Source organism: Oryctolagus cuniculus, chromosome 14 (genome assembly GCF_051225735.1).
Source record: "Oryctolagus cuniculus isolate XC-2025 breed Fujian yellow rabbit chromosome 14, ASM5122573v1, whole genome shotgun sequence".
Lineage (NCBI taxonomy): Eukaryota > Metazoa > Chordata > Mammalia > Lagomorpha > Leporidae > Oryctolagus > Oryctolagus cuniculus.
In genome coordinates this window covers 3,917,423-3,940,865 of record NC_142880.1, presented here as the reverse complement: position 1 = coordinate 3,940,865, position 23,443 = coordinate 3,917,423, and the positions used below count along the sequence as shown (strand labels likewise).

Below are 23,443 nucleotides of genomic sequence, written 5' to 3'. Positions count from 1 at the left end.
TCTGAGAACCTAGATCTTATTACATCTCTATTTTTGCAGGTTTCTGCTGCTGGTGCTGTGCCAGCAGGGGGCTGGGGTAGAAGTCTGGACTCCCCACAGGACCTCTCCAGCGTAAGAGGACCTGACCTTGTTCCCAACAGATGGAGGACGAACCCTGGGCCTTCCCTGTCCGCCTCCTGTGCACCGTCCTGGAGGAAGAGGGGGGGAGTAGAGGCTCTGTGCCCAGTGCCTGCTGCATGGGAGACGGTGGTGGGCATGTGGTCATCCATGTGCCATCTGACTGGACAAGGGCAGTTTTTGCCAGACCCTTTCTATCTTGTTAGATTGTACCACTCCTCTTTTGACGAGAGAGAGCAGGCTCACTGGGGGGCCATTTTTGTCACTTCACTCAGGACATAGAAGCAGCAGAAAGGAAGTCAAGGAAACTCAACACCAGGCTATCCTCAAGTCCCAGGGTCCCTGACCAGCCCACCTCCTCCGAGCCGTATTCCAGAGTTTTCTTAGGTTTGTCTGGGTAAAGGTAGAGGGTTTTTAGCTTAGTTAGTAAGAGGAATAAGGTCAAGTGCACCTGCTCTGTCTTTTTTGGAAGCACACATCTAGTTTCCTTAATGGAAGCTATTGCCTTAATCCCCGGGGAGCTCTGCTGACCCGATCTGGAGGGGTGGGAGACATCGTCCCTTCTAACAGGCTGAGGGCTCCTTCCCCAAAGGCCTCTGCTGTCCAGCCTACCCACAATTCAGTTGAGCAGCAAGGAAGGAACAGTAGGAAGAGTGGAACCAGCAGATGGGGATATTTATGCGCAGAGAAGAGTGATTGTTGGGGTGGCTTGCCGGTATCTTTTACTGCATTGCCTTGCCCACTTCAGTGAGTACTAGGAAAAGGAAACATATATTGAGAAAGGGAGTTTTAAAGCATCACGATTGGAGCTGGCATTGTGGTGTAGCCGGTAAAGCTGCCGCCTGTGATGCTGGCATCCCATATGGGTGCCAGTTTGAGTCCTGGCTTCCCCACTTCTGATCTCGCTCCCTGTTAATGGCCTGGGAAAAGCAGCTGACGATGGCCCAAGTGTTGGGACCCCTGCCACCCATTTGGGAGACCTGGATAAAACTCCTGGCTCCTGGATTTGGCCTAGCCCAGCCCTGTGCGTTGCAAACATCTAGGGGGTGTACCAATGGGTAAAAGAACCATTTTGTCTCTCCCTTTCTCTCTGTAATTCTGACTTTGAAATAAAATAAAAATCACAATTACAGCATTAAATACACCCTCCCCCCACCCCCTGCCGCCCAAACTTCCCTCCCCCCAGAAAATGATTAAAGAAAAAAATCGCTGTCTTTTGCAGTCTGGTTTTATTTACAGCTTCACTAAATTGGGCCTTTAACTTTTCACTTTCGGGTAAAGAGTTATAGGATCTCGATCTTATAACCATAAAACCCAAGCAGATGGTCCAGGCGAAAAGTCATGAACTTGGTGTTGACACAGTGGTCCCACTCCGTTGCGTTGGTACTGGGGTCCTGGATCAGACACGTGTGTGTCTTGTTCTACAAGCCTCTCGGTCGAGCCAGAGGCTCTGTCCTAGGTGGATGACTGATTATGCCTGAAGTTGGACATAGTGGATGTGGATTTTCAAGGAGTCACCTTTTCTTGTGTCTTCCTATTTTCTACCTTGGGCTACTGATTGGCCTCTTTTTTCCCGTAAGAGCCCTTGCGATATGCCTGTTGAAGCGGTTGTTCCGTGCTTTCTTACTGAGACACACGTCCAGGCTTCTGTAGGCTCTGGCTTTCTTCTGAAACGTCCCCTGCTCAGAGGGCACAGCTTTCTCCGCCTCCCACGCCTTCTGATTCTTCTGCCGGTGCTGGGGGATGATGGGAACGGGCCTCTCCGGCAGGGTCCCCTGCTGGCGGTGGTGGAACTCCCGCAGAATCTCCACTCTCTGCTGTAGGATTTGGCATTCGTTTTCCAGCAGAGCTGCGACCACGTGCAAGGCGTAGGTGTCGCGGCCGAGCTTCCTGGCTTGTTCCTCCAGCTCGCGCTTGGCTGCCACGGCCCCGCTTGCCTGGCGTTGGACATCGCCGCCACTGTTGTCCAGAGTGTCCCTCGGGTCCTTCTGAGCCACTTGGCAGGATCTGATCAGCTCGCTGAGCTCCGTCTGCTGCCGGCTCCAGTGCTCGGCCTCCTGGAGTAGCTGCTCCCAGCCGCGCCGGAGCCTGGCAGCTTCCCCCGGAGCCTGGGGCGCAGGCTCTGCTGTCTTGCCCGGGGCCCTCTGCTCCTCCGGGCGGGCTGCCGCGTCTCGCCCGGGCCGTGCAGGGCCGTCCGAGCTCTGGGCTTCCAGCGCCAGCCCTGCTCTCACTGCCTTCTGCCCCTTCTCTGGGTTCAGGGTGACAAGCAGACTTCTCAGCAGTATTTTATTCATCTTGTCAAGTCCTCGGATTTTTTCTTTAAGTTCTGACACATCCTTGGAAATCCTGCTTTCCTCGGCTTCGGTGATCTTGTCTTCACAGCTCACCACCCCTTTGAGGACGTCTTTAATTTCCTTCAGGAGCCTTTCAAACCTCGGCGTGTCCTGCCCATCTGTGACCTTCGGCCCCCAGCTGAAGGCGGGCAGGGAGCCGATTTCGATCAAGGCCACGGTGACGTTGGAGTCTGAAGACTCCGGGTGAGGACGAGGGGTGGGTTTCAGGGGTGGGGAGGGGGTGGGCTTCTGAGCGGCGCCATCCGTGCTGGCCATGGGCGCTGGGGGAGAGCAGAATCCTTGGAGATCCCAGGAAGGGGAGGGTGGCGGCCCCTGTGCAGTGCGTGGAGACCAGAGTCAAGCCTGGACCTGGAGGGGTGGTGTCCAGGTGGAAGGTGACATCGCAGATGGTTAAGGGGACGGGGAGGGTCGGGGAGCTGGGGGCTGAGCGCTAGGGCCCCACCTCCCCTCCACCAGCCTGCCCCTCTTTATTCCCTGACCCTAGCAACCGAGTCTTTATTCTGTCATGGCACCATTGTGGCCTGGCCACAGCTTCCGTCACCTTTTGTCACAATGGAAGCCTCTTTAAGTCCTGCCCACTGACTCGGGCATCAGAATCAACCGCGAGCTGTTGAAAGAAAGGGCTCCACCACTCTCCCTGCCTTCCTTGCTCGTCTAGGCTTGGGGGCATCTCATCCTGAGCGTGCAAGGGGCCTGCCTCAGCTCACACCCATCCTGCCCCACACCGCAGCCCACTGGCTCTCTGATGTGGGTCGCAGGTACTCCAGGCACAGTGCTGAGACGCTAATTGGGATGTTCACCGCCCCTGTTGAATCCAGGCAGGAGTCAGCGACTGGTTCTGTGCTGTATTCCAGCTCCCCGCTAATGCACACACTGGGAGGCAGCAGGTGATGGCTCCAGTACTAGGCTTCCTGCCACCCACATGGAGATCCGGACGAAGGCCTAGTCCAGCCCTGGCTGTGGTGGGCATTTGGGGAGTGAACCAGCAAACGCAAGATCTCTATCTGTTTCTGTCTCTCTGCTTTTCAAGTAAATAAATTTCTATAAAGTTCCGGGGCCTGCACTGTGGTACAGCTGGTTAAACTGCCACCTGAAGAGCCAGGGTCCCATACAGGCCCCAGTTCAAGTCCTAGCTGCTCCACTTCCAATCCAGCTCCCTGATAATGGGCCTGGGAAAGTGGTGGAAGCTGGCCCAAGAGCTTGGAGCCCCTGCACCCACGTGGGAGACCCTCAAGAAGCGCTTGGCTTCCATCTGGCCCAGCCCTGGCTGTTGTGTCCATCTGAGGACTGAACCAGTCAATGGAAGATCTCTCTCTCTCTCTCTCTCTCTCTCCCTCCCTCCCTCCCTCCCTCCCTCTCTCCTTCTCTTTCTGTAACACTGCCTTTAAAATAAATAAATCTCAAAAAATCGTTTCACATGAAGGATTATATTAGATTTGCATCCAACATCATCAAAAAGCTGCACCTGTGGGCGGCTGCTGTGGCACCGCACGTTGAGTCGCTGCCTGCAAGGCCAGCACCCATCAGAGCGCTGCTCTGGCTCCCAGTACCCTGCTCCCCACTGATGTGCCTGGGGAAGCAGAGGAAGGTGGCCCAAGTGCCTGGGGCCCTGCCACCCACGTGGGAGACCCGGATATGGGGTTCTAGACTCCTGGCTTCAGGCTGGCCCAGTCCCAGCTGTTGCAGCCAATTGCAGAGTAAACCCACAGATGGAAGATTCTCTTTTTCGAATAATTTTTTTCTTGTTTTATCGTTTATTTTAGTTTTTTAAGTTTTTAACATGCGGGCCCAACCGTGCACTGCTGGGATGGTGGGGGGATGGCGTTCTTCCACGAGGAACACAGAGACAAGTTTCGGTGAACATGTCTGCTCCCTGCTAATGTGCCTGGGAAAGCAGCAGAGGATGGCTCAAGTCCTTGGGCCCCTGCACCCACGTGGAGACCCTCAAGAAGCTCCTGGCTCCTGGCTTCCATCTGGCCCAGCCCTGGCTGTTGTGGCCATTTGAGGAGTGAACCAGCGGGTAGAAGACCTCTCTCTCTCTGCCTCTCTATAACTCTGCCTTTCAAATAAATTAATTAATTAAAATATTTTTAAAAGAATATAATGGTATTCCCTTCCTCTTTCCCTCTCCCATAAGTAAATCTTTTTAAAAGATAAAAAAGAAAAAAAAAGGGGGGGGGGCCGGGTGGTGCTGTGGTTTAGCGAGTAAAGCTGCCACTTGCAGCGCCGATATGGGTGCCGGTTCGAGTCCCAGCTGCTCCACTTCCCATCCAGCTCTCTGCTGTGGCCTGGGAAAGCAGTGGAAGATGGCCCAAGCCCTTGGGCCCCTGCACCCACGTGGGAGACCCAGAAGAAGCTCCTGGCTTCAGTCTTCGGATCAGCCCAGCTCTGGCTGTTGGGGCAACTGGGGAGGGAACCAGCTGATGGAAGACCTCTCTCTGTGTCTCTCCTTCTCTCTCTGTGTAACTCTGACTTTCACATAAATGAATAAATATATATAAAAAGAACTAGTTTGGTGCAGCAGTTACATCGCCCTTTGGGATGCCCAGAGTCCGTATCACGGTGCTTGTTCGTGCGCTAGCGCGCGCGGGGGCTGCAGATGTCACCGCCTGGGAAAGCGGAGGGAGCGCCTGGCCCCGCCCTGGGGTGCACCATAGATGGAAGATTCTCCCAGCTGTGAAACAAGATAACACCGCAGAGGCACGTGCGAAGCAAGCGCCCCGGGAGCCAGTGTGCCTCACGGAGTCAGACCTCTCGCCCCTCGGACGCGGAGGTTCACCGCACACCCACCGGCGTGTGCCCGGGCGCCTCTTAGCCACGCCGGCCTCGGCCGAGCCCGCGGGCAGAGCGGCAGCCGCGGCCGGCGGGGAGGCGGGTCCGAGGCCCGCGCCCCGGCCCTCGCGCCCCGGGGTCCCGCAGCTGTTCCTCCCAGGCAGGCCCTCGCGCCCCGGGGTCCCGCAGCTGTCCCTCCCCGCCCCCGCGCCCCGGGGTCCCGTAGCTGTCCCTCCCCGGGGTCCGTGTGCGCGGGGTCCCGCAGCTGTCCCTCCCCGGCCCCCGCGCCCCGGGGTCCCGCAGGTGTCCCTCCCCGGCCCCCGCGCCCCGGGGTCCCGCAGCTGTCCCTCCCCGGGGTCCGTGTGCGCGGGGTCCCGCAGCTGTCCCTCCCCGGCCCCCGCGCCCCGGGGTCCCGCAGCTGTCCCTCCCCGGCCCCCGCGCCCCGGGGTCCCGCAGCTGTCCCTCCCCCGGGGTCCCGCGCCCCGGCCCCCGCGCCCCGGGGTCCCGCAGCTGTCTCCTCCCCGCCCCCGCGCCCCGGGGTCCCCCAGCTGTCCCTCCCCGCCCCCGCGCCCCGGGGTCCCGCAGCTGTCCCCCTCCCCGCCCCCGCGCCCCGGGGTCCCGCAGCTGTCCCTCCCCGGCCCCGCGCCCCGGGGTCCCGCAGCTGTCCCTCCCCGCCCCCGCGCCCCGGGGTCCCGCAGCTGTCCCCCTCCCAGCCCCCGCTCCCCGGGGTCCCGCAGCTGTCCCTCCCCGGCCCCCGCGCCCCGGGGTCCCGCAGCTGTCCCTCCCCGGCCCCCGCGCCCCGGGGTCCCGCAGCTGTCCCCCTCCCCGCCCCCGCGCCCCGGGGTCCCGCAGCTGTCTCCTCCCCCGCCCCCGCGCCCCGGGGTCCCGCAGCTGTCCCCCTCCCCGCCCCCGCGCCCCGGGGTCCCGCAGCTGTCCCGCCCCGGGGTCCGTGTGCGCAGGGTCCCGCAGCTGTCCCTCCCCGGCCCGCAGCGGCCCGGGCGGCCGAGGAGCGCGGGTGCGGGGAGCCCGCGGCGGCAGGCAGTGTTAACCTGCAACCCTTTTGGTGGAATAAACCATTTTACTTCGTGCAATTCTTTAATAAGTTTTTTTTCCCCGAACCGAAGGACAACTGGTCGGAGACGAGTATGCGAAGTTTTATTAGGGTCTTTATAAATCATCAAGGGCCCTATACACAGGCTGTGAGCTGTACATTCTGCAAAAATGTATCCAGGAGACACAGAGGACACAGCGCCCACCGGCCGGCTCCGCCCGCAACGTCCACCCCGCGCTGCCCAGAGCGGCCGGGGCCGGGAGCAGCATCCGGGCACCCGCACGGCCAGGGCCCGGGAGCGGCATCCGGGCACCGCGCGGGGGCGGAGCCAGCGCGGCCAGGGGCCGGGAGCGGCATCCGGGCACCCGCACCGCCAGGGGCCGGGAACTGCATCCGGGCACCCGCACGGCCAGAGAGAGGCATCCGGGCACCCGCACGGCCAGGGCCCGGGAGCAGCATCCGGGCACCGCGCGGGGGCGGCGCCAGCGCGGCCAGGGGCCGGGAACTGCATCCGGGCACCGCGCGGGGGCGGGGCCGCGCGCTCAGCTTCGCTCGGTCGCTCTGATGGGAGGTGCGCGCGCGATGACCGCCTGGACGCGCGGCGGGCCCGGGAAGCGGGTGCTTTGTTAAGCGTCGTGTTTAGTCTGAGGCTTTCGGGTGTAACGTCACGTTGAAGGAGCCGGCTTAGACGCGGAGCCAGTGCTCCGAGACGCGCCGCGCAGCCTCGAGAGCACTTCCGGGAGCCGGGGCCCTCGGTGTCGCCTTCCCTCCGACCAGCAGGCGGCGCTGTGGGGCGCCGCTTCGGCTGGCTGGACGTGGCCGCCGCGCACGCGCAGAGCCGGCCGCAGACCGTGGGAGGGTGGACGGCGGGTCACCTGCAGCCGACCCTGGGCGCCGTCTCTGCACGCGCGTCCTCCGCGTGCCTGCGGGTCGCGCGCGGCGCCCGAGGCAGCACCGGGACCGCCCAGAGCGTCGCTGGGTTGCAGGCTCAGGACAGGGACGAGCAGCCCGCGTTCGCTCGGTGCGGAGCCGCGGTTTCCCGAGGACTTTCGCGGCCCAGAGGGTCGGACGTGGCAAGCCGGCCGCGGCCGCTTGTGCTGCTGTTAGGGATCTGCCGTCCTCTCGGCGGGTAGAGCCTTCACTCTCACGTGCAACCGCTGGCTGCTTCGGTTACCGCGGACTGGCCAGGGAGCGCCCGACGTGGACGGGCCACGAATTCCGCCAGTGTCCCAGGCTCTGAGTGTCGGCACCTACAATGCAGGCAGACCGCGCCCCGGCTCAGCCTCCGCCCGCCCGTAGAGGCCAGGGGCTTTGCAGCTTGCCCAGGAGTCCCGCACACAGCCTTGCACACGTGTGTGCCTTCTGGATTTGCAGAACACCTCTGAGCCCGTCCACGCCCCGTTGGAGTAGGGTTTTCCCAAGTTTTGTCTAAGTTGTTTTTTAAAAATGTATTTAAAAGCCAGTGAGGAGGGGGCTGGCTCCGCCTTGTAACACTGCATCCCATATGGGCGCCAGTTCAAGTCCCAGCTGCTCCACTTCCCATCCGGCTCCCTGCTCGTGTGCTCAGGAAGGCAGTAGAAGATGGCCCATGTGCCTGGGCCCCTGCGCCCCCGGGAGAGACCGGGAAGAAGCTCCTGGTTCGCTTGGCCCAGGCTCTGGTGTTACGGCCATTTGCGGAGTGAGCCAGTGAATGGAATCTCTCTCTCTCTCCCCCTCTGTCTCCTCTCTCTGTCTCCCCCTGTAACTCTGCCTTTCAAAGAAATAATCTCCTTTAAAAGCGGTGTCGAGTGTCCCCGGGAAGCGGGATTTAAGGCAGAGTCGCCGGGGCTGGACCAGGCCCCCTGATGGGGCGCGGCCCGTGCCCGCCGCCGGCCCCCAGGAAGCGGTCTGGGCGGTGTTAGCCGCACGCCGCGCCTCGTGGGCAGCACGCCAAGCCCTCGCCGGACTGCGCGGCCCGCGCTGCGGGCGCTCGTGGGAGCTGCGAACCCAGCGCCAGCGCGGGTGGCTTGCTCAGGGCGGGGACGAGCTAAGCCGTGCTGCCCGCCGCCCAGCCCTCCCCTGAACCCGCGCCTCGAGCGTCGTGGGGCTCGGGCAGCGCTGACCGGGAGGGAGCAGTCTTGCTGACGGGGAGAGGCCGTCTCGGGTCCTGGGGCTGCCTGCCCAGAGCGCTGGGGCCTGGAGGGGCGACTCAGGCTCGCCCCGCGCTTGGTTGCCGCCGCTGACTGCCCTCGCGGCTCGGTCCGCGGCCCAGCGTGCGGCCACCTCCCTCCTGGGATCTAATCAACGCGTCCGGCCTCTCCCCTACCGCTGTCTCGTCCTCGCCCGTGCGCTGGAGGCCAGCGCACCGGTCCCTCTGACCCCATCGCAGCTGCTTGGGGCGCTTGGAAATGCAGCAGAGTGGAAGACGGGGTTCAGCCCCGGCGCTCAGCGGGATCCTGTGCCAGCCTTGCTGTGTCCCGCTCTCGGTCCCTGGGCACTCTCCGACTCCTGGAACAACAGGACTCCGTGGCTCCTGGACACCCCGGAGTGGCGGCTGGGGAGATCCGGTTAAAGGATTATGGGTCACCTGCCGTCTGAGACGTGGTGAGGACTCCGTCACGGACAGCGGCACGTTCTTAACCCAAACGTCCAGCTTGCTGACCTCACACGCGGGCTGTCTGGGCTTACCTTTTTTTTTTTTTTTTAAGATTTATTTATTTGAAAGTCAAAGTTACAGCCGGTGCCGCGGCTCACTAGGCTAATCCTCCACCTGTGGCGCCAGCACACCGGGTTCTAGTCCCGGTCGGGGCGCCGGATTCTGTCCCGATTGCCCCTCTTCCAGGCCAGCTCTCTGCTGTGGCCAGGGAGGGCAGTGGAGGATGGCCCAAGTGCTTGGGCCCTGCACCCCATGGGAGACCAGGAGAGGCACCTGGCTCCTGGCTTCGGATTCTACTGCTTTCCCAGGCCACAGCAGAGAGCTGGATCAGAAGTGGAGCAGCCGGGACTCGAACCGTCACCCGTATGGGATGCCAGCATTGCAGGCAGCGGCTGTACCCGGTACACCTCAGCGTGGCCCCTGGGGTTTACCTTCGCAACTTCTGTCCACATTCGCTCCTCTGCCTTATCTTGTAGCCGTCAGCAGTTTTATTCCCTCACGCACTGGAGAACGCCGGAGCCCCTGTCAGCTGTCAGGCTTCACGCAGGCTGCCCGCTCTCCTGAAATGCTTGGCACCTGTCCCGCATCCCCGACATGGGCCCCCATGGCCACTCAGCGCAGCCTGCCCCATGGAGCAGCGTTCCCAAGACGGCCCCAGTGAGAAACAGACAAGTGCAATGACCCCCCGCCCCCTGACCTGCCGGAGGACCCTCCTGGAACACAGGTTCGAGTTAGCGCTTCTGTCCCAGGTGGACACTCAGTGACCGTGGAGGCTGGCGCTTTTCAGAGGCTCCGGTGTGGGTCCCGTGCGAGTGTCACACTAGCAAAGCCCTCTGAAAGGTTGTCAAGACGGTCTTCCAGGGTTTACTGGAAGCTCTATGTCTTTTTTTTTTAATAAATATTTTATAGGAGTTACACAGAGAAGAGAGAGAATCTCCAGTCCACTCCGACCCACTCCCCAGATAGCTGCCATGGCCAGGGCTGGGCCAGGCCGAAGCTAGGACCCAGAACTCCATCCAGGCCTCCCACGTGAGTGACAGGGCCCAGTGACTTGGGCCATCTTCCGTGGCTTTCCCAGGTGCCTTAGCAGGGAGCTGGGTCGGAGGCAGAGCAGCCGGGACTCAAGCAGAGCGTCTGTGTGGGATGCCTGCGTTGTGGGCGGTGACTCACCCTGCTGCACCACGCACCAGCCAGTCACGGGGTTCCCTACCAAGAGGGGAAATCCGGGGGAGGTCTGTGCTCTGTAACTCACCCTCCACTCCCGGGGTGCCCACTCGTAGCATTTCACCTGCTCTGAGCCGGCATTCCTGATCTTCCTCTGCCGGCTCGCCCTCCTCTCGCTGGAGAGAGGCTGGTTTTCAGAACATCAGCTTGCTGGTGCCAGGTTCTGTGTTGCTTTTCCAGCAGAGTTTTGGCTTAAGGCAGTAAGCACGATTTGTGTTCCAACTCCTGTTTCCCAGCTCTCCCTGAGCGCGCAGCTGGGATTAGCAATGACCTTTATCTTCTATCAAGGTCGTTAACAAAGATTCCTTTTGTGAGACGTCCAGAGAGCTGAGAAAGTTCTTTGACTTCTCAGGCTGGCCACCTGCCAGTGTTTCAGCTGCACAATGGCCTGACCCAGAACTCGAGTCTCGTTTTGTCGGAAAGCAAGCGCACGCACTGTCTGTCTTTTGGAAACCTCCGACGGGGCTTGACTGGGTCACCAAATCCACCCCCGCAGCCCTCTGCTGCCCCGCCTGTTCTAGTTTCTCTGTCGCTAAGCATGCCCTTGACAAATAAGGATGGTATCTGTTCAAAGCGCACCCGGTGGCCATTCGCCTGTGTAACAATCACCGTCAAGCCCCCTGGCAGGTGCCTCGCCAGGCTTGGCGGGCACAGGTCCTTGGAGCCTGTGGTTTTGTAACTGAAGGTTTGTGTCTTTGGATCCACATCTCCCCTCCCCCCACCCCAGAATTCTTGGCGACCCTGTTCTGCTGCTGCTTTGTGAGCGTTTGGATTCCACGCGTGAGTGGGACCCTGTGCTGGCTCTCTGTGGCCAGCTTGTTCCCTGAGCAGCTCCCTCCAGGCTGGGTGCTGCTGCTGCAGGACTCCCTCCCTCTTTCTTGTCTGCGTGAACTCTTGGGTGTGTGGGCCACGTCTGGGCTTGTTGTGAGACAGCAATTGATTAACAAATGGGAATGGTAATAAATGGGGCCTGAATGTTGAAAATCTCTCCATTTTAAATGTAAATGAATCCTGTAAACAGGACAGCATAGCTGAATGAAAGGATGCAGAAGATCCAGCAGTATGCTGCCTGGAAGAGACCTGATCCTCCCTTAGAGACACCAGCGAGCATAGCTGAATGAAAGGATAGAGAAGATCCAGCAGTATGCTGCCTGGAAGAGACCTGATCCTCCCTTAGAGACACCAGCGGCCTGAAACTGAAGGTGTGGGAGGACGCCCCACCCACGCGGCGCAGGTAGGACAGCGGTTGAGCCGCCACCTGCAGCAGCAGCAGCATCCCGTCAGAGCGCTGGTTCGAGTCCCCGCTGTTCTTTCTGGCCCAGCTCCTTGCTCATGAGCCTGGGAGAGCAGTGGAAGAATAGTTCAAGTGCTTGGGCCCTGCCCACCATGTGGGATGGAGTTCCGGCCTCCTACCTTTAGCCTGGCCCAGCCCTGACCGGTGTGGTCATTTTGAGGAGTGAACCAGTAGAGGGAAGATCTCTTTCTCTCCTGTCTCTGCCTCTCTCTGTTTTACTGTGCCTTTCAAATAAATAAAATAAATCTTAAAAAGCAGTGATATTCCATGCGAAAGCAAGAATGGCTCTACTTACATTAGACAGATTAGAATCTGTCACAAGTTGCCAGGTCACTGTGTGATGATAAAGGGTGAGCTCGTCAGGAGCACCTGACAGTTGCAGGTGTCCACACACCTCCACAGCCACAGCCACAGCCTCAGAACGAAGGGAGAGGTGGACGGCAGTGCAGTATCAGCGGGCAGCCCATGCCCCACCTTCAACAACGGGTACACCGCTCAGACAGAGTCAGAAGGGAGACGAAGGCTTGAGTGAGACCAGAGACCAAAAGGACCTCACAGACAGGTACTTAGAAGACATTGCGTCCAACAGCAGTGGACATGGACCGTGACCCACGATGGGCCATACGCCAGGCCACAAAGCAAGCCTTAACACATTTGAGAAGATGAAAATTGTCTCAGGTATCTGTTCTAATCACACCAGTAATAAACTAGAAATCAATGACAGGTGCATTTTTGGAAAATTCACAAACACATGAAAATTAAACTACACACCCTGAATAAACGGTAGGTCCAAGACGGGAGCAAGCATAACAAAACCTGGGATGCAGCAAAAGCAGTTGTCGCTCCCCGTCTTCGTGGAGGAACGACACAGGACCCTGTGCTGTTCTTTCATCTGCTCGGCCCTCCCCGGGTTTGCTGCTGGTTCTTCCCGGGTTGGCTACTGACCCTTCCACCTCCGTGGAAGGGCGGTTCCCCCTGCCACTTTCCCCACTTCCGCGGGGGAGCGGCACACCGCCGGCCGGCTCTCTCGGGGGCTGCACAGGTGTTCCCCTTAGATGTTCCTGGTGCATGTTGTCTCTCTCCTCCTTTATAGTCCTCCTCCGCCAATCCCAACTCAGCTGCCCACACGCCGAGTACGCTGCTCTCCTCCAATCAGGAGCAGGATCAGCTCCTGGAGGTCATCACTCAAGTTGGCAAGAGGCAGCTGCGTAGAAGCTGTTTTCTCCTCTCCCAACGCCATATTGTGGGAGAGCAGATGCATAGAATAAGTCTTAATTCCAGTAACTCAGTCCAGTCCGGGTTGCTCCCCACAGCAGTTCCAACAGGGAAGTTCATAGCAGTCAGTGCCTGCGATAAAGAGAAAGGCTGCAAATAAACAGCCTAATTCCATGCCGCAAGGACCTAAACAAACAGAAAAGAAAAGACAAAAAAACTAAGCCCAAAGCTCGCAGAAGAAAATAACAGATTAGAGAAAATAATAAGGATTGAGAAGGATTCAAGTATTTCATGTGCAGTGTTTTCTTTTTCATCCATTGGCATTTCACTTTGGTCTCATTACTTGGGTAAACTTTATTAAAGGTGCTTTTTTCCTCTGAAGGTTTGGTAAAAGCCCTAGTGAAAACTCCTGGTGTTTCCAAGGAGTTCTGGTTTTCCAGTGTTTTAGCTGTTTCTCTGCATTCCTGTTCTTCCTGAGGTGGCTCCACACGGCGTCGTGTTTGTTCTCTCTCGGTGCACCTCCCTACCCGAGTCTCAGGATTCTTGTACGAGAAGGAATGTGGAGAGCAGAGGCTGGGTGTTGGGACGTTGGTTCCACTGCCCTTAGCAGGCCCGAGCATGTCACTCTGGCCTCACACATGTCACCTGTGAGGCAGGTGGGCAGGGCTGGGTATCATGACGGCCGCTCCTGCTGGCGTCCACTCAGGCTTAGTGGGCAGAGAATGAAGGGAGAGGGACAGACCAGGGCAGCTTTGGTGCTCTCCAGGAGGACCTGGGAAGAGATCGCTCATGTGGGAGACAGCGGTCAGGGCACCCTGCCTGTGTTGGGTTCCTGAACTAGGACCCCGACACGTCGAGATGCGCACCCCAAAGACTCAGATTCCAAACCAGTAGATGCAACACGCAAGAGGATTTATTCAGCGTCTGCGCAGACGGGCCTCTCGACAGCACAAAGCCATCCAAAGAAGAAGCCCCAAACAGTTGTTAACGAGCATTTTTAAAGGGAAAAACCACACAATTTACTTAATACACACAATTTACACGCTAATTGGAGGGTTTAAATGATACACACACGATTCACACACTGATTGGAGGATTTAAATGAGGGGGTTAGTGGCGGGAAAATTTTTCTGGCTATCGCAGGAGTCCTGTAAGACTTTAGGGTGGGACATCTGCTGCTGGCCGGAAGGTGCTCTGCAACTAGGAGTTATCTCAAAGCCCCGAGGCGGGGTTCCTGCTGCGAACCACAGCTGGTGCCTAGGGCTCTGTCTAGGAACCAGCACTCTAAGAGGGGCAAAGGTTACTTCTAAGAACTAACTCACTAAGTAGGACAAAGGTTACTTCATCTGGGACGGAGGGGAGGGGAGTGGCTCTTCAGCTGGAGCAGCTCACCAGCCCGAGTCTGCCCTGGGGTGCTTGTCAGGGCAGCGCCGGCTCCTGGCTGTGTAGCCGCCGTGGCCGTGTGAAGGGCATTGCGGGCAGAGGCTGGGTCCCTGCTTGGGGAAGCTTCCTTCTGTTCCTGGTTTGTGGGAGCACTGGCTTCCATCGCACGTGTTTTCTACATCTACTGAAGGGACCCTGAGGCGTTCTCTTGAAATCCCTTAATCTGATTTGGGCGGGCTGATAGTGCACCATGGGGGAGGGGTGGGGGATAGCGAGCCGACGCTGAGTAAGATGAACCGTCCAGAGAGAGCCTGGGCCGGGGGGGACCGCAGCTGTCAGAGTTGTCTGTGCTCAGTCATCGGGTTCAGGGAAAGTGACCGCGAGTCTACACGTTCACGTGCTTCACCAGAGTCACCAGTTTACTCCTCGTGTGACTCTCACAGCTTCGTGCTGCGTGCCCCAAATACACACAGCAAACTTCATTTAAAACGGGCGTGAGACTGGTGTATTTGGTTAAGACGCAGTTTGTGATGCCCACGTGGCACACTGGAGTGCTGGTTTGAGTCCTGGCGACTCTGTTTCTGAACCAATTTCCTGCTAATGTACCGGGCGGGGTGGGGGGGAGGAGTGGATGATGGCCCAAGTACTTGGGGATCCCTGCCACCCACGTGGGGACCCAGGTGGAGTTCCTGGCTCCTGGCTAAAGTCTGAGCCAGCCTTGACTGTTGCGGGCCATTCGGAGAGTGAACCAGCGGGTACATCTCTCTCTCTCTCTCTCCCTCCCTCCTTCCCTCCCTCCCTCTTTTCTTTTGTCATTCTGCCTTTCAAATACTTTAATTTTTTCATTTAAACAAAACAAAAACCCATTATTTTAAAACATTTTTAAAGATTTATTTATTTATTTGAAAGAGCTACACAGAGAAAGAAGGAAAGGCAGAGAGAGAGCGGGCGAGGTCTTCCATCCACTGGCTCACTCCCCAGTTGGCGGCAACAACTGGAGCTGGACCAATCTGAAGCCAGGAGCCAGGAGCATCTTCTGGGTCTCCCCCGTGGGTGTAGGGGCTCAGGGACCTGGGCCATCTTCTACTGCTTTCCCAGGCCACAGCAGAGAGCTAGATCAGAAATATAGTAGCTGGGACTTGAACTGGTACCCATATGGGATGCCGGCACTGCAGGTGGTGGCTTTACCTGCTATGCCACAGTGTCGGCCCCCAAAACCCCATTATTGAATTATTTTGGAATCATGTTCTTTAAAAAATACACTGTTGAAATGAATTTGCTTGTTTTTTAAATAGGACTTTTTGAGTATGTTAGAAACAATGTTTTTTAAGCACAAAATAGTTTGATGGCCAATTTAACTCGGAAGCCCAGTCCCGAGTCCATGAGGTTTGTCAGTGGGAGTGACCTTCAGCTGTGTCTGGCTTGCTGCCCCCGGCTGGTTTGTGGCCCAGCTGAAGGAGGCTTATTAAATGGCTCCTGCAGGAGTTGGTGTGAGATGAAGATTGGCCAGGCTTTGAAGTTTTGTTCATCAAGCCTCTAAAAATACTGTGGGAGAGGCCTTTGTCTTTCAATTAAACCTGGTGATTAAAGCTGGGGAAGAGGCCTCCCCGAGGTCAGGAGAGAAAGGGAGATGAGGTGTGGCTGTTATCTGCTTGCCTAGGAGCCCCCACCTGCAGGCCCCACTCCAGGCTCCCCTTGCCAGGGCAGAGCAGTGGTGTTAACCCTCGCCAGTCACTCAGCTCAGTGAGTGCGGACCCAGCGTCCTCAGTAACCATGTGCGCATGCGCAGCTTAGAACATCCCATCAAACGTAAGCGTGTGGCCAGATAAGGGAGACAAAGAAGCTAAAATGTGTAAAGAAATACCCTCTCTTTGGGGCCACTTCCTGTTAAAAGGCCCTGGTGTCTCGGTTCAGGAATCCCGCTACAACACCAGTGTGAGCTTTCTCTGGGTGGGATGGTGGTGACATACCCTGGAGAAGCTCCCAGGACAACTGCTCCTCACACTGGAGCACTCGTTTTGGAATTCTGTAACCATACTGCTGAGCTGGCGAAAAACACACAGAACCTCACCAGGCAGGGAGGTAGGCGTTCAGAGGAAGCCAGGAACCCATTCTTCCTCCCGCGCCTCGCCCAACCCTGGTGAACTTGAACAACTTGGGTTTTGACGGCTGAGTCGGTGCGGGAGTGCAGGTGACCAAGATTCCCCAGTGAGGGCCTCTGCAGGACGCTCCGTCCACCTTGACCTTGAGTGGAGGCCGTGGGAAGGGACTCTGGGCCACAAGGCTGCCTGGAGCAGGTTTCCCAAGTGTCTTTGCAACGAGATGCGGGCAAGTGACCGTATGCTGGCCAAGGGGGCATAAGTGGAAGTGACTGCTGTCACGTTGGGACTTTCCCACGGCGTTCATAGGTGAGGTTTTTGGTGTTATTTCTTGTGCTTCGTTTGAGAAGGCACACGGGTGTTGGAGGAGACGGCGGCCGTCTCTGCCACAGCCATGCAGGGGCCGCTGGGACATGGGAGGAAGACCCGCCCCCGTCTGAGCCTAGAAGAAGCAGCTGTGTTAGCGATGGAATGGAGAGGAAGCCGCGGTGCTTGGTCCTCGTCCCAGAGCCACCGGCAGAGTTCTGCGCGCTGGAAGCGGAGGGGCTGTGGGGCTGACTGACTCAAGACGGAGGGGGAACTGCATGTGTGGGCGCACATGCCTGGTACATGCGTGTGTGCAGACATGTGCATGTGTGCATTTGTGTGTTCTGCAGAAAAGCCCAATATGATGTCAACATTTAAAAAAAATATTATTTTGTGTATTTGAAAGGCAAAGTGACAGAGAGAAAGACAGAGAGAGGGAAAGAGAAAGAGAGATCTTCTACCTGCTGGTTCACTCCCCAGATGGCTGCAACAGTCGCGGTGGGGGGCTGAAGCCAGGAGCCGGGAACTCCATCCAGATCTCCACATGAGTGGCAGGGGCCCAAGCACTTGCGCCATGACCAGCTGCCGCCCTGGACAATGCAGCCCCTTAGCAGGAGGCTGCGTCAGAAGCAAAGGGACCAGGCACTGCCCTATGGATTACAGGCCTCCCAAGTGGCTGCTTAGTCCACTGTGTCACATACCAGCACCCCAAGGTGATTTTTAAAGACCCAGCATTCCTTCAGTGAAGCTGAATGTGTGCACTGAATGTGGTGTTAACTTTTTTTTTTTTTTTTTTGACAGGCAGAGTGGACAGTGAGAGAGACAGAGAGAAAGGTCTTCCTTTGCCGTTGGTTCACCCTCCAATGGCCGCCGCGGCCGGCGCACCGCGCTGATCCGAAGGCAGGAGCCAGGTGCTTCTCCTGGTCTCCCATGGGGTGCAGGGCCCAAGCACTTGGGCCATCCTCCACTGCACTCCCTGGCCACAGCAGAGAGCTGGCCTGGAAGAGGGGCAACCGGGACAGAATCCGGCACCCCGACCGGGACTAGAACCTGGGGTGCTGGTGCCACAGGTGGAGGATTAGCCTAGTGAGCCGCGGTGCCAGCTGGTGTTAACTTTTAAAGATAACAATTTTTAAAGCTATGAAGTTTTCAAAAATAATGTCATTCTTTTAGCCATTCTCTATGGGTTGAAGAAAAACATGAAAATGCTAGTGTGTATGAAACGACTAATAATTTAATTTTAGTTTTTGTTGGGAGTAAGTACAACATATTAAATATTTTAAAGATGAAATAAAATGAGGATTGCCTGAAATTGGAACATTTTATATGACTTAATACAATGTAGTTTAATTGTCTTGCAGAACAATGCTTAAATAAAAAGGTCTGTTTTGGAAAAGCTCAGCTGAGGGTTTGCCGGGTGCACTGGGACACAGGCGGCTCCACCAGAGGAAGCCGTGGGAGTTCAGGGGACGTTGGCTTCCTGGACCTTCGAGTGACCGTGAGCCATTTCAACCTCCAGTACTGCTTTTTGTTTAAAAAATGTACTTACTTCCATTTTCATTTGAAAAGCAGAGAGACAGACAGAGACATCTTCCATGTGCTGGTTCACTCCAGCCACGTCTCCCTCGTGGGTGGCAGGGGCCCACCTGCTGGAGCCGTCACCTGCCCCTCCAGGTGCTTTAGCAGAGCTGGGCGTAGAAGCAGGCTCTCAGATGCCGGGTGCAGGGGCCCAGCCCTCCCACCGCCAGCATTTCTCCCCCGGAGAGCAGGGAAGTGGCCTCACTCCTGACATCTGAGCCCCCCAGAAGCTCCTAAGTTCAGGGCAGCCGCTCGTCGCTTGCCCAGGGGGCTCCCTGGAGACGTCTGCAGCCCGGGGTGGGCACTGAGCTATAAGGAGATGCAGGATGAGCGGCGGACGGATGTCTGCTTTATTACTTTTTGTTTTTAGTGATCTATTTATTTGAAAGTCAGACTTACAGAGAGACAGAGATCTTCCATTCACTAATTCACTCTCCAGATGGCTGCAATGTCCAGGGTGGGCCTGGGTAAGTTTTTAAGCTTTTTATTTAATGAGAAAAATGCATGGGAGAGTGAGGGCTTTAATCTAAGGGAGAAAGAAGAGTCCAGAAATTCATTTCAACAGTGTATTTTTTAAAGAACATGATTCCAAAATAATTCAATAATGGGGTTTTAGGGGCTGACACTGTGGCATAGCGGGTAAAGCCACCACCTGCAGTGCCGGCATCCCATATGGGTACCAGTTCAAGTCCCGGCTGCTATACTTTTTGTTTGTTTGTTTTTGTTTTTATTTTTGACAGGCAGAGTGGACAGTGAGAGAGAGAGACAGAGAGAAAGGTCTTCCTTTGCCGTTGGTTCACCCTCCAATGGCCGCCGCTGCAGCCGGCGCACCGCGCTGATCCGATGGCAGGAGCCAGGATCCAGGTGCTTCTCCTGGTCTCCCATGGGGTGCAGGGCCCAAGCACCTGGGCCATCCTCCACTGCACTCCCTGGCCATAGCAGAGAGCTGGCCTGGAAGAGGGGCAACCGGGACAGAATCCGGCGCCCCGACCGGGACTAGAACCCGGTGTGCCGGCGCTGCAAGGTGGAGGATTAGCCTATTGAGCCACGGCGCCGGCCCCGGCTGCTATACTTCTGATCTAGCTCTCTGCTGTGGCCTGGGAAAGCAGTAGAAGATGGCCCAGGTCCCTGAGTCCCTACACCCACGGGGGAGACCCAGAAGAAGCTCCTGGCTCCTGGCTTCGGATTGGTCCAGCTCCAGTTGTTGCTGCCAACTGGGGAGTGAGCCAGTGGATGGAAGACCTCGCCCGCTCTCTCTCTGCCTTTCCTTCTTTCTCTGTGTAGCTCTTTCAAATAAATAAATAAATCTTTAAAAAATGTTTAAAATAATGGGTTTTTGTTTTGTTTAAATGAAAAAAAGTATTTGAAAGGCAGAATACAAAAGAAAAGAGGGAGGGAGGGAAGGAGGGAGGGAGAGAGAGAGAGAGAGATGTACCCGCTGGTTCACTCTCCGAATGGCCCGCAACAGTCAAGGCTGGCTCAGAGCGGCCGAGAGCCACGTGCAGCGAGCACTTGGTTAGGAGCAGCCACAGCAGCTTAGCAGGAGCAGGAGTGGTGAAGGGAAGGTGAAGAAGAGAGAGACTTTGGGATGGTCCAGGCCTCTTAGCCACTTCCAGAGGGGCGTGGTTACGTAGTCTGATTGGCAGGTGGGCGCACAGGTGGCGTCGGGTAGGGGGAGAGATCACCCAGGGGCGCGGTGAAGGCGTGGCCTTCCAGCTCGCAGACCTAATCAATTTATCCTCTCCGCCTGCCTCTCAGAATCACGGGCGTGGGCTTACAGCGCCGGCCCCCACGTCTGCCCTTTGCGAGGGACGAGCTGTGGACCCTGAAACCCCATTCATTGGAAGCTACGCGCTCATTTCGTGGGCCCCCAGGAAGAAAAAGCACAGCGAGTTCGGCTGGAATCTTGCCTTCCGGTCACTCAGAAGTTTTACTTACTGAAAGCGCTTTACACTTTGTAGTGACGTCTTTCTAACCTGATCGTGTGAACAGGTGCAGGTGCGCGGACATCGTCCTGGTGGTCAGCGCGGCTGGTGGAGTCCCACTCGGGCGCTCCTTTGCCCGCAAGCCCCTGCCCGCACTGGAGAAGCAGCCGCACTCCCGTCCTCCCGTCTTCCACGTCACTCGTGTCTGTGCGGCCCGCGGGGATGCACTTCCCAGTCGCTGCCACGAGGTGGCAGGCAGGGGCCGGTACGGCAGGCCCTCCCCCCGGGCCAGCAGGTGTGCGAGGCGCAGTGCGTTTGGAAAGGTTGCGGGAGGCGAGGGCAGGTCGGGAAGCCAGCCGAAGGGAGGCCACGGCAGAGTCAGGTGGACGTTCAGGGTCTGGAAATAGATCCCGGAACCGCAGGTCCGTGTTCACGTCGGATAGCGCGGCGGCGGGAGGCCCAGCCCCGGAGGCGCAGCCCCCAGACGGTTTGCTCTCAGGACCCTCGTGCAACCATCACAGGGGATCCCCAGAGATTTCTGTAGTCACCCAGAACTCAGACTGACACACCCGCTCGTGCTCGGGAGCAGGTGGTGAGCTTGAATGGAAGGGGGATGGGCGATACTGGGGCCCTGGGGTTACCGTCTCACGTGTGCTGACTGTGGGCAGAATGTGTCTGCTTCCTGGGACACACGTGCTGGCCACACAGATGTGGGCTGTGGGCGCGCTCGCAGCCCGGAAGTGGCCCAGGGAGGACAGGCACACACAAGTGGGCAAAGCGAAAGCAGCAAAATGTTAGCAAGTGTCAAACTCAGCGGGTGGTTTGCAGATGTGTATTGTAAATTTCTGATTTTTTAAAAGCATTTAATTTATTGGAGAAAGAGAGAGGATTGCTGGTTCACTCCCCAAATGACTGCAGCTGCCACAGCTGAGCCAGACTGAAGCCAGGATCCTGGAACTCCATCCAGGTCTGCCACATGGGTGGCGGGGACCCAAGAATTGGGCCATCACCTGTGGCCCCCCAGGGTCCACATACCAGAAAGTCTGGATTGGTGTCAGAGGTAGGACTGGAACCCAGGCACGCCCACTATGGGGTGCGGGTGTCCCAAGTGGTGTCTTCCTTGCTGTTCCAAGTGCCTGGCCCTGCTGAATTTTCCTTAAAGGAGTTCTATTTTTAAAACCTTACAGTAAAAGGTTTTGACAAGTACTACAAAATAGAAATTAGAAAATGTTTAAATATGTACTTCATTTTGAAAACTTAATTGCATATTAGTAAAAATAACATTTTTGGGCGAAATAAGTCTATTTCACAAAACAACAGAGAAAGGGGGCACTGTTTGAAGCTTTAAAAAAAAAAACTTTGAAATGTTTGCTTAGTGGGAGAGCGGGAGACTGTCTCAGAGTGTGTTCTGAGATGTGCAGGGGCAGACAGGACCAGAGGGGAAGGCTGGCGGTCCTGCACGCACGCACGCACGCACGCACGCACGCGGTGGGGGCTGGGAAATCCCGAGCCGTCTGCGTGCTGGGAACCGGCTGATTGCAAAGACCTCCCTGCTCTGACTTCCATGAGACTCACAGAAGCCCCTCATGTGATTCTATTACAGTGACCTGGGGGCATAAGGCCATTACAGAATTATGTTTACAATATCTTAATGACCCAGGGTCATTGTGGGGACAACCCTGCAGCTGTGTTGGATGCTTCCAGCTCGGCTGGTTCTCAGTCCACAACATCCTGAAACCTTGATTTCCGCTGTGTGGGAAGAGGCGAGGGGTGGTGCATAGAAGGAAGGCGTGGATGGTGCACAAGACTGGGGTTGTCACATGGCTCAGGCTGGGCCGCTGGCGCTGTCCCAGGGGGTCACGCTGGAGCTGTAGGGCTGTCCATCAGTGGCCGCAGCGTCACGTGGGTCCCCTGGACCTGTCCAACCTGGGCTGCCCCAGAACTACCACCTGCAACACGCGCATCCTATACATCACAGGGTGGGTTCAAGTCCTGCATGCTCTGCTTCTGATCCAACCTCCTGCTAATGCACCTGGGAGGCGGCAGACAATGGTCCGAGAGCCTGGGCCCCTGCGACCCCTGTGGGAGACGCAGACGGAGTTGCAGGCTCCTGACTGGCCGGGCTCAGCCCTGCCTGCTGTGGGCTTTTGAGGAGTGAACCAGCAGATGCAGGAATCCCCTCTCTCTCTCTTTCCCTTTTGATCTTTCAAGTAGATGAAAATAAATGCATGGACATCAGTATTATTTTTAGTCCCTTAAAAGTTACGTCCAGTTACATGAAATGGCAGGAGGCCCTGGTTTTGGACTCCTGCACTGGGCCCCCTCAGCTCAGGCCGAGGACGGGAATGGAGACCCTCCCGGGGAAGTTCCCTGTCACCGAGCTGGCACCAGGCTCGTTACAGGGACTGCAGTGGAGACGGAGCAGCCGGATCCCCAGCCCGGGAAGTTGTCTCCCCAGTCTTCGTACGATGGGCAGTGATCCACCCATTTTCCCCCAGCTTCTCCTTGTCTTTGCACCGGAAAGAATGTGACCTGGGCCTCGCCGCCCTGCGTCCATCCTCTGTTGCTGCCCGTGAAGCCAGCCTGGGGCCTGGTTCCAGAACCAACATCAGAGCCCATGAAGACCTTCCAACTAAAGTGTGGTCACTTTGTCCTTTGGGGGCCAGAAAGGAAAGCATCTGAGATTACTGGTGGATGGGTATCAGTCAGGAAGTGCAGGCTTTATTTATTTATTTATTTATTTATTTTCTAAAGCATCCGTCCCTAAGCACATTTGGGTTCCAGAGTCTTTGCCTTTCTTTGCATGAAAGAGGTAAACAGATATGAAACGGTCTTTGAACACTGTCCTGCCAGCCTCTCTCAGATCAGGATTAAGTCTGAGAGGCAAAGCCCACGGAGACTTGGTCACTGAGCTTTCTCAACTCTGACGCGGAGTGGACCTGAGACAGTCCCAGATGGGGGTTGGAGGGTGGCAAAAGACGCACGCTGAGATCCAGCCAGGTCCCTCACCGGGGAGGACATCAATAATTGATTGGTTCCCAGGAGGGTTGGGCGAGGCTGCGCTTGCTCCACTAATGGGGAGTTTGGTGTCCCTGGGGTTGTCATAAAGCACTGTGCGCCTGGTTCCGGCTCTAGGGACTCAAGGGAGCATCTGTAAAACACCAGGCAGACCCTGGAGGCGCCACTGCAGGCCTGAGCGCGCTCGGTTTTCCTTGCTGACACAGTCAGGGACTTCTGCTCTGCTCCCCTAAAGGTGGTGACCAGGCAACACCTTGCTAGCCCATTTGCAATTGTTGTTATTTGAATGTGGAAAACACATTTGCATTTCTGTAAGAATTCCCCTCGGTAGGAATCAGTGCAGTTACATTCAGTTTTCTTTCTGCCTTTGGGTAAAGAGTGAAAAAGAAAAAGTGAAGAAGCTAGTGTGCAGGGGGCTGGGGAACCAGAGACCTGGAGGCGGCTCCTGGGGCCGGAGGGGCAGAAGTTAGGC

The 23,443-nt window shown here is 57.1% G+C and overlaps 1 protein-coding gene and 1 long non-coding RNA gene across 2 annotated transcripts; both read right to left on the bottom strand.

Moving 5' to 3' along the window:
* Positions 1–1,370: 1,370 nt before the first annotated feature.
* On the bottom strand, positions 1,371–4,218 carry SPZ1 (spermatogenic leucine zipper 1). Its single transcript, XM_008261874.5, has one exon. The coding sequence runs from the start codon at positions 2,724–2,726 to the stop codon at positions 1,659–1,661; it is 1,068 nt and encodes a 355-aa protein (XP_008260096.4). The 5' UTR covers positions 2,727–4,218; the 3' UTR covers positions 1,371–1,658.
* A 2,075-nt stretch (positions 4,219–6,293) lies between these two features.
* LOC127492862 (uncharacterized) lies at positions 6,294–11,664 on the bottom strand. Its single transcript, XR_007922693.3, has 2 exons — positions 10,182–11,664; positions 6,294–7,544 (listed from the first exon to the last, which is right to left on the bottom strand). It is a non-coding gene; the product is annotated as an uncharacterized LOC127492862 (long non-coding RNA).
* Between the last annotated feature and the right edge of the window lie 11,779 nt (positions 11,665–23,443).